We start from the raw sequence: 10,437 nt of genomic DNA on the forward strand, positions 1-10,437 counted from the left end.
GCACGGCATGGAGAATTTTTTCTCTCCCTCAGAACACTTGAACTCGTGGACATCCAATGAAGGGAAATGCTGGAAGATTTAGGACAGATTTTTTTTTAAGTACTTATTCACACACCGCATAGTTCAACAATGGAACTTGCTCCCTCAGAAGGAGGCAGTGATGGCCACCAACTTGCAGGGCTTTAGAAGCTGGTTTGGCCAATTCAATCAATACCAGTGCGGGAAACCACTGGAGGGGGAGAGTGGGCCCGTGTGCTCATGTTCTGCTTGCTAGTTTCCCAGAGACATCTGGCTGGTCACTTTGAAAACAGCTTGCTGGACTAAATGGGCCATTGGCCTGATCCAGCAGGCTCTTCTTACATTCTTATGCAAAGAATAGCTTTGAACCACCCTGATCTTTTCTAAAAACCACCTGAGAAATCTGGGTATAGGGTGGAATATAAATTCAATTAATAATGTTATTGTTTAGTCGTGTCCAACTCTTCGTGACCCCATGGACCAGAGCATGCCAGGCTCTCCTGTCTTCCGCTGCCTGCCGCAGTTTGGTCAAACTCATGCTGGTAGCTTCGAGAACACTGTCCAACCATCTCGTCCTCTGTCGTCCCCTTCTCCTTGTGCCCTCCATCTTTCCCAACATCAGGGTCTTTTCCAGGGAGTCTTCTCTTCTCATGAGGTGGCCAAAGTATTGGAGCCTCAGCTTCACGATCTGTCCTTCCAGTGAGCACTCAGGGCTGATTTCCTTCAGAATGGATAGGTTTGATCTTTTTGCAGTCCATGGGACTCTCAAGAGTCTCCTCCAGCACCACAATTCAAAAGCATCAATTCTTCGGCGATCAGCCTTCTTTATGGTCCAGCTCTCACTTCCATACATCACTACTGGGGAAACCATAGCTTTAACTATACGGACCTTTGTTGGCAAGGTGATGTCTCTGCTTTTTAAGATGCTGTCTAGGTTTTTCGTTGCTTTTCTCCCAAGAAGCAGGCATCTTTTAATTTCGTGGCTGGTGTCACCATCTGCAGTGATCATGAAGCCCAAGAAAGTAAAATCTCTCACTGCCTCCATTTCTTCTCCTTCTATTTGCCAGGAGGTGATGGGTCAATTAATAATAATAATTAATAATTTGCAAAAGCAAACTTCCTGGGACATCATCCATTTGTCCGGCTTTGCTTTGTACTGGCTGCCCAGGGTCTCCTACCTTAAGAGAATAGCCAGGTTATTATATTACTGCAGATAAGCAGGATTTCCCTCCTTTTTTGCTCTCCCTGCCGCGAATCCATATTGATCGAAACTGCCTTTATTTCTCCCCTCCTCCTCCTATTAGCAGCGAGGGATAAGAAGCTCTCCGAACCTCTCATCCGACTCCACCAACCAAACCCTCCTCACTTCGCAACTAGGGAAAAGCGCGCAACTAAACCCGCCTTTTCCTCACAGCCGGAGAAGGGCGCGCTGGCTCCGCCCACCGACGGCGCTCCAATCAAAAACTACCTTCCCACCCGGATTTCCCGCCCTTCCCTCCGCTCCTCAAAACATTCCTTCCCGCCGACGGGATGGACGCGCACGCGCCTGGGTTTACCGCTTCCCCAAGAGAAGCGGCGTAACGAGAGAATTAAAACACCCGCGATTCCCCAACTGAGCGGAACAAAGGTTCCAAGCCCTGACTAACTAACCAGTTGCGTCGCAGATAACTCTGTTCTGCTCCCCCATCCCAACATAATGCCTGCCCCCCACTAACATGAATCCTGGCTATGCCCAAGCACACCATCCCTATGTATAGATATATGCTCTCGTCCCCGCATATGGCGGCGCGCCGATAGAGAACCGGAAGTGAGGTCTTGTATAGTTGTGTCGCACCCCTCCTGCTCGAGGTTCGCGAGCGCATGCACTTGCAGGTGCCTGTCATTCTCCCCCCCAGCCCCCGCCCCTCCCTCCTCCCGGCTGCGACTGCGCGGATTGCAGATAAGCAGAGCGTCGGGTCGTTTCCTCGGCTGCCCACAATGCCCCGCGCCAGTGGCGCGCGATGGTTCTGAGGCTCGAGGGCTGAGGGGAGTCGAGCGGAGTCGGCGCTACTATGGCGGCGGCGCTGCTGTCCCGCGTGTGGTCGTCGTCTGTCTCTGGACCGCGTTATTTCCTCAGGTAACACTGCCCGCGGCGGGGCGGCCTCCTCTCCTGGCATCTCCCCCCTCACTTTTCTCGATGAAAGAAAAAGCCATTTTCGGTCCTACCCGGTGCCCGCTGACCGGTGAGGTAAAGGGAGCACAGAATTGATCTGTGCCCTTCTCTACTGCCGTTGCCAGATCTCATGCCGTTGCCAGATCTCGAGGTTCGAGCTCTGGGTGTCTGGAGACTGAAGTCTCCCTGTGGATGTTTCCAGGGGAAGGAGTTGAAATAGGAAGGAGGGGAAGCTGTTTTCCAGCTTTCTTCAAGGCGGAGTTACGATACTTAAAAATACAATCTGATATTCAAGGAATCGTAGAACTCTAGAGATGGAAGGGGCTCCAAAGGGTCATCTAGTCCAGCCCCCTGCAATGCTGCTGCCCCGTATGGGGGGGATCGAACCTGCATCCTTGGCGTTATCATCACCATGGGCACCCTGGTTTGCTGTTGCGGTTTTATTCGGCAATTCTGTATTACTCTGCTACCTGGTTTTCGTTTTGGGTGTCTACATGCTCTTGTACAATAAAATAATTATTTTTTAAAAGTTTGAACCACCCTTTGTTTCTCTCCGTTGTGTTCTTACCAGGCTTAGTACCTGTCTTGGAAACACTGGTGAAAGTTGGCAGGCAAGGGAGAGAATAACTTTGTACTTGACGTGCATATGAATGAGATCTTCAAAAATCATTCTCTGACCTGATACACACAATCGTGGGCATTTCCAGTGGGGGGCAGCTGCTCTCTCCCCCCCAATCAATTAAATAAAAATAACCAATTGTGTCACAGATAACTCAGTTCCGCCCCCCCCCCCAACATTATGCATGCCCCCCAACATAAATCTTGGCTAACCATCCATATATTTATCTATTTATATAATCTATATCCCGTGCCTTCAGTATAATTGCATCCTCCTTGGGAAGAACCCACACAACCAGCACATAAATTTGTTTTCAGCCTTTAGTGTCAGAGTCTCAAGAGGCTTGATGACTCTTACCTATTTGAAAATTGACTTGCATTTCTGAGTGCTATGGAGCAGAAATGTATTTCCCTGCTCAGAATATGAGCCAGAATTGGCTACTGCCCACCTTATGGTTATATTTTTTATTTAGAAAGGATTTTTGTTTGAGACTTGGTTCTTGACTGGAGGGGAATCAAAGTGAAACCCATATTTTCCTCATCATTTCAGCTGGAATTTCTCACCTATTTTCTTCTAGCTTAATTCTCCACCAACATGCTTCACCTGAGTAAGTTGGTTCTAACTTTTATTAAGAAAAAGAAGCCTTCAACAACACAAAGTAATGCTGTGGTTTTTATTAAGGGAGCATGGTAATAGAGTTTTATATTTAGTTAATACAGTGGTACCTCAAGTTAAGAACCTAATTCGTTCCGGAGGTCTGTTCTTAACCTGAAACTGTTCTTAACCTGAAGCACCACTTTAGCTAATGGGGCCTCCCGCTGCTGCCACGCCGCTGGAGCCCGATTTCTGTTCTCATCCTGAAGCAAAGTTCTTAACCCGAGGTACTATTTCTGGGTTAACAGAGTCTGTAACCTGAAGCATCTGTAACCCGAGGTACCACTGTACCTTTTTATCTGGTCCAGACTGTACATTTCTCTTGTTCACCTTCAAAGCCGTTGGTCTGCTGAAATTAATGGCATCCAAACAAAAATAAATTATTTTATTTCATAAAATTTATCCACTGCTTTAAAAACATACACCTCAAAGCGGTTTACATCATCATTAGCTAACTCTGTAGTTGCATAGGACTTGTAGGGGGGTGTAATTAAGTGTGTTTTGACCAAACTGCGGGAAGTAGTGGAGGACAGAGGTGCCTGGCGTGCTCTAGTCCATGGGGTCACGAAGAGTCGGACATGACTAAACGACTAAACAACAACAACAAAATTAAGTGTGTGTGATTGCATCTGATCTCTAAACTGAGCTTGATCCTATGACAATTTGTTACAGAGGATAGAGGTGAAAGCAGAGCTAGCATTAGCTGGTCTGCTGTAGAAACCAAAATCATAGAGGTAACTTTGTGTCAGGTTTTTCTGTTTGTGTCCACTTGACCCATTTGGGCTTGGTCATACAATGCTTAGGTGAGTCTAGGAAAAGTTCAAGTTCAAAATGTGCCCTTGGAAGTCTGCTAAAAGTGGGATTGGGTAGAAGATAGATTGATTGCATTTATATCCCATCTTTTTCTCCCAATGAATTCAAAGTGACATAGTTCTCCTCAACCTCATTTAATCACAACAACCCAAGTGGAGATTTGAACCCTGCTCTCCCATGTCCAACACTCTAACCACTATACCACATCAGGCTGTTATTTTTTATATTTGTGAATGTAGCTGCATTATTCATTTCCACTAGATTTCAGGCTATTCTTTTTTCCTTGGAGTAATGTCTGATTTTATCTGAAGCTTCTGTTCTATTAATAGGTATCAATTTTGCTTTTTTAAAGGTGCAGTGCGACTTGTTCAGTAGAGAAATGGTTTTCAAAACAAAGTAGTTCAGATAACCGTCCAAAGCAGCCACTGACAGCATACATTCGCTTTTATAAAGAACAGCAACCCTTTTATAAGAAACAAAATCCAGGTAAGGAACTCACTAAGAATGAGACTTCACTGTAATATAAGTTTTTGTTGTTTTGTAAAATATGTTAAAAGACTGACTGGCCTTTTATTTTTTTTGCCAGGATTCTCCTAACGTGCTTGAATCGTTGGTTTTGTGTGTGCAGCAAATTAATCCCCAAAGCTTCTTTTTTCATTACATTAAGTATAGTGTACACTTGTATTTAGATATTCTGTGAGCCCACATTCTGCAAAAACCAATAGGTTTTACTGTATTTAGAATGCTGGAAGGAAAGAGCCAAGTGGATGTGGTATGTTCCTAAATTTGGCTAGGTAATCATAAGTATACCACAAAATCAGTATGTATATCACTTTGCTGAGTAATATACTCAAAAACAATTCTGAAATTTTATTTTACCCTGTAAATCAGTAGAGAAGAGGAGAGAATGAATGCAAGCAAATAAGTAACACACCTCACTTATTTAGGCTTCATTTCAGTTTCGGGTGAAACAGCCCAGAAATGGCAGGTTTTGAGGAATTGTTTGAAGGAATAGAGTGGTGTCACTGTGCAGCAGTTCTGGGAATAAGCAATATAATGGACATATATATTTAGGGAACCAGAGACTTGCATCCGGAAGTATGGAGAACTTGCACGAGTTGATTAGCTGCTGATATTATGAGACTTTGTGTTGCATGTAGACACACTGAGAGTGGAAGTATGGCCTGTTCTAGGTGTGATTCCACTCCTTCTAAAGGACCAGGTTAGCAGTTTAGGGGTGCTGCTGGATATCCAGGTAGCCTTGCTGTGGCTAAGAGTGCTTTTGCCCAGCTTCAGCTGAAGTGAGACTTTTTTGGTCACAGCCCAGTTATTAAGGTATCTACTGGGGGGATTTCATCAGCCCCTGGCTTTGGTAGGTGGCCAAGATGATGTTATTTTGCCAAGATTTTGATAGTATTTGATTGATTAATCTTTTTTGAGATTGTCTTCTAAAGTATTGTTTTCACTATTTTTATTGCTCTGTTTCTGTTGTATTAAAATGTATGTTCATAATTGTAAACCACACTTTTGAGAACTCTAAGGCATTATATAAATATTTTTATAAATCCTGTGTTTTAACTTCAGAGTAACAATGGCATTTTGTACAATGTACACCAAATTTTAGCTTTGTTTCAAATAGTTTGGATATATGTCTGTCAAACCCAACTTGTATATCAGTGATGAAGTTAATTTGAATTTGTTGATTCCTTAAATTTCTTTTTGAAATTTGACACCAAGTATGACAGGATCTTCATCCTTGTAGCTTTTGTTGTTGTTTTTTTACTCTGCAGACGTAAGTGTTGTGGACATCACAAAAAAGATAGCACACGCTTGGAGGGAGCTGCCAGCATCTGACAAACAAGTAAGCATGGATTTTGGTGTTCATGTGAACAGAATGTTATTCTATTTTACTAATAAAATTGCTTCCTTGGTTTGAAGAGACCTCCTTAATGCCTAGGCTTCTGTGTTATCTGAAACAGATATATATACTTTTCACAAGTTTTAGTAAAATTCTGTTTGTTCATATTCTAGCCATATGAAGCAGCCGCCAAGACTGACAGACAGATCTACAAAGAACAAATGATCAAATACAAAGCACAACTAACTCCTGCCCAGGAGGCAGCTTTGAAAGAGGAAAAGAGAAGGAGAGTGGAAAAAAGAAGAGCAGCAAGAAAAAAGAGGGTTAGTACTAAATAATCTTTATAATTTTATTATCGACCCTTCACCAGTAGGTCCCAGGGCAGGTTACATTTTAAAATTCAGAAATAAAAACAGTTAAAACAAATCAGTCACAGGAACAGGTTAGGTCATGAAATAGGATGATCTCATTGTCCAAGTACCTGAAGAACGTTTGCCACCTTATACTAAGGTTTCAGTACAAAACACATGAAGCTCACACCAGTTACACATGAAGGTGGTGTGTCTTCTGATGCTACTCACAACTTTTTCCCTTTTGTATACTTACAACTGGTCCCTAATATTTTATGATTGCTGCTTACGAATAGCATAAAGGGAAAAGCTTTAAATTATTCTATTTTTTATTCCAGAATTTATAAACTACTCTACATTCAGGATGTACACAAGTGGTGTACAGAAACAGAGTTTCAAACAATACAAATAATAAAATGGTATTAAAGCATAAAAACTAACATTGGAATAAGAGCTAAGTGTTTGAACTTGCTTCAATTCTAAGGGAGCAGATTTTTTTTTTTACTGTACATCTACCAATTTAAACTTTGATTTGATTGTGACTTTGGGGGGATCTGTGTAAAATCATGCAGATTCTATAACATCTATTTTAATTCTGCTGGGTCTGAATTTTACCCAAAGCCGCTAGAAAAGCAAAATGAAAACAAAAAGCACCTTTGGACCTGTGCTTTTTCTGTCTGGAGCAGGGAAGTGGGTAGAAAAGCAACCAGAGCAGGTGGTACCTACAGCATTCCAAATGTGCTCAAGAGACTCAAAAAGCTTTGGGGGCCCCTGATTTAGGGCTTTAGAGGTTAAAACTACCTGTTTGAATTGGGCATGGAAACACACAGCCACCAGTGCTGTTGGCACAGAATTGGTGCTGTGTGCTCCAATCATAGAATAAGAGCTGGAAAGGGACCCAAGGGCCATCTAGTCCAACCCCCTGCAATTCAGGAATCTCAGCTAAAACATCCCTGACAGATCTCCGTGTCATCATGTCAGCAGTGTGGCTGGACTTTCCCTTTCCCTACTGTTGTCTTACAGGACTCAACATAAAGCACTGCAGCACTTTACACAGAAATGGCAATGGTTTTCTAACTTAATCCAGTTTTAATAGGAATCTTTGGATTTTAACAATATATTCTTTTTAATGTGACTTGAAGAACTCTGATTTCAATTCTATCTGTCTTGGAAATTGTATGTCTGGTACGGGATTCAGAAGTGTCTGGTGTTCTCGCATGCATGGAGCTTTTCAGCCTCCCCTTCCTTGTGGTGCCCTCTTATACCCCTCCTTCAAAAAGCTTCCACCTGAAAGGTCAGAGGGTCCTTCAGAGCAGCACTTCATAGGGTACAAGTCTAAGTCTTGGTCTGCTGAATGTCCAAGCCTGCCATTCCCTAAATCCTAGACATAAAGGGGTGTGGGGGTGTTTTCTATGGCTGAACTTAGTAACACCTGAGAGAACTGCTCACTGATATCCTTTTGTAATTTTAGCAACTAACAATGCTTGGAAAACCTAAAAGACCTCGGAGTGCCTTCAACATTTTTATGTCTGAACACTTTCAAGAAGCTAAAGGAATCTCAATTCAGGTAAACCAAGGGAGGCTGTTCATTTTAACAGCTACAAGGTTGAAGATTCTGTCTTTTGTATTGAGAATGAAAATTATAACTGATTTGATGGCTATTTCCCATTATTACCATAATCTGTTGAAGGTCCAGTTGGAGTTTTACGGTATTTTGAGTGCCTCATGGGTTTTCATAGCAGTGTCCCTGACCAAGATTTCCACACAATAGCTGTTGAACAGCTTGTCAAAGATCTGGCATTATCAGGCTACATATACTGAAATTCCAAGCTAGCTTGATAGTTGCAGCTAATGGATATGAAAACTTTAAATGTTGCCTGTGAGTAAGGGCCCAATTCGTTGGGACAATGGGAGATCCATGGCCAGCTCTCTTGCAGGTATTTTAAAAATAAAACAAGTGCAGCTGTAAGGAGGGGGATTAAGTCTTTCTCAATTGACTTAAATTGTTTAATAATAGATTTTGAGTGGTCTATTCTGAGTAAGACTGACTTTAGGGAGCACCCATATTTTGCATATCTTGCATTATAAATATATGGCAGGTGGGTGGGTGTAGGGAGATTTCTGCTACAGAACTTCAGCAAATATCATTGTATGTTTTCGTTTCTCTTGTAGGCAAAGATGAAAAATTTATTTGAAGAATGGCAAAAAATGAGCAGTTCCCAAAAGAAGGTATTGTCATAAAAGTGACTTTGAATTCCAATAAATTGACATTTAAATTTAGGAATTTGAATCTATCATGCTTAAATGTGCAGCCAAGTGTTCTAGTAGTGACAGTCAAGGTGCAGTACAGGTGTGAAATAATTCAATACATGCCATTCGCCTATAGTAAGAACTGGCCGTGGAGACCAACCACTTGCGTCCAGATAACAGTTCATTTTAAAATAAAAAGCAAAGTTCTCAAACTCCTCTGGCTCAATAATGTAAGCCAGTACATTGAAGGACGACACCATTGTTACTTGTTAAGTCTGAATCAAGTCAGTGTATGAATATGTTTGTGTAGCTGTAGATATGTTTAGAAATCTAAGCCAAATCTTAATACTTACTTACGTATGGCTGAATTACTGTTTCAAATTCTGATTCAAATTGTAATATTTGAAATACAAATCAGAATGTCAGTTACCTATTTGGCACTTTGTGCCACCAAAAGTTTAAATGCCTCAGGTTGTGTTCCTGAAGGAACTGTATGAGTAATCATGCTTTCAGGGATTCATCCTGGCATCACTTTAAGCCATACGTGAAACTGTGTCTTAAAATGCATGTGCTTGTCATAAGGAAGATTATGGGTCATAGCAAAAACAAGGGGTCATAATAACCAGCTTGTGGTGTTTTGCTGCATGAAACAAACATGTGTAAATACTTTTCACATGAAATATTAGTCCTTGAATGTTTCAGAGATGTCTCTAGTAGTGGGAAGTAAATTCCTGACATTTCTGTAGTATATTACCATAGTACAAACAACTTTTCAGTATGTGAATTCCATTTCTTTGTGCATATCCAGACATATCAGCAACTTGCTGAGGATGATAAGATCCGTTATGAAAATGAAATGAAATCATGGGAGGAGCAAATGGCAGAAATTGGACGTGAAGATCTTATACGTTTTAAAAACAGAAGGAAACTATCAAAAAGAAAGAAAACTGAAAAAAAGGTTGCTTCAAAAAAGAGGGCTAAAACATTAAAGAAGCCTTCGGGAAGCAAAGTTGACTCGGCTGCAGCAAAAAAGAAAGTAAAGGCAAGGCAGTCTGAGGAGTAAGTTGGAAAATACTTGGATTTCATCATTTCTGATTGCAAGTGGAAAGAGACTGAAGTGAAGTCTATTCATTAAAGGAAAGACTCCCAAATCAGAGGTTAGACTTATTTTGGAAACTGTCAAGTAAGTAGAGTAAATCAAGATTGAGAGAATTTAAGCAGTGATTAATCACGAGAGAAGAGGTGCTTTTTCCATAAATGTGTAAATAAGCATTCTCTTATAAATTTTCTTTTCGCAGATCCTGTGATCTGTATAAATTCATAATGTCTAGTTGCTAATTAGAAATAGAAATTTAATGTAGGCTGCAAGTTTATTTTGTGTGTAAATGCATGTAATCACTGGAGAAAGCATGTATATTTGCTGATTTCAGCCTTGTAATTAAAGAACTACTGAACTTACAGATTTTCAATAGTGTTTTTCAATTTTTATACGTACCGACAATGCATACTTTTATTTATATTGCTTAGAAAAAATAAAACTAGCAAGTTTGATATAAATCACTTTTTCCTCTCATTTTATTCAAATCAGAACAAGGTCATTTCTGTCTAAGATTGTTTTCAAAATTCATTTTATTGTATCAAATAAACCCTTATTTTAAACACAAACAAGTTTAAAAACCCAACTGGCATATTGATCCAAACACTTGCACCCGCATTCTTGCTG

At 41.1% G+C, this 10,437-nt stretch overlaps 1 protein-coding gene across 2 annotated transcripts; it reads left to right on the plus strand.

Annotated features, from left to right (window-relative positions):
- Positions 1-1,945: 1,945 nt before the first annotated feature.
- TFAM (transcription factor A, mitochondrial) lies at positions 1,946-10,172 on the plus strand. 2 transcript variants are annotated; one of them, XM_028729630.2, is made up of 7 exons: positions 1,952-2,134; positions 4,609-4,742; positions 6,047-6,117; positions 6,288-6,437; positions 7,936-8,031; positions 8,637-8,693; positions 9,523-10,172. In XM_028729630.2, exons 1-7 carry the CDS (start codon positions 2,070-2,072, stop codon positions 9,775-9,777), a joined length of 828 nt encoding a protein of 275 aa, XP_028585463.2. In that variant the 5' UTR covers positions 1,952-2,069; the 3' UTR covers positions 9,778-10,172. The 2 variants fall into 2 exon arrangements, with proteins under 2 accessions (XP_077786624.1, XP_028585463.2); XM_077930498.1 differs by lacking the exon at positions 7,936-8,031 and having other exon boundaries at positions 1,946-2,134.
- Positions 10,173-10,437: the final 265 nt, after the last annotated feature.

The sequence above is a fragment of the Podarcis muralis genome, chromosome 6 (genome assembly GCF_964188315.1).
Source record: "Podarcis muralis chromosome 6, rPodMur119.hap1.1, whole genome shotgun sequence".
In the NCBI taxonomy this organism is placed as follows: Eukaryota; Metazoa; Chordata; class Lepidosauria; order Squamata; family Lacertidae; genus Podarcis; species Podarcis muralis.

What these genes read in the sequence shown, in the direction of transcription:
- TFAM (XM_028729630.2), top strand. Translation starts at nt 2,070, where the DNA reads ATGGCGGCGGCGCTGCTGTCCCGCGTGTGGTCGTCGTCTGTCTCTGGA. An exon ending in GGACCGCGTTATTTCCTCAG is followed by an intron (nt 2,135 to 4,608) that starts GTAACACTGCCC and finishes GCTTTTTTAAAG; the next exon opens with GTGCAGTGCGACTTGTTCAG. An exon ending in TGAGCAGTTCCCAAAAGAAG is followed by an intron (nt 8,694 to 9,522) that starts GTATTGTCATAA and finishes GTGCATATCCAG; the next exon opens with ACATATCAGCAACTTGCTGA.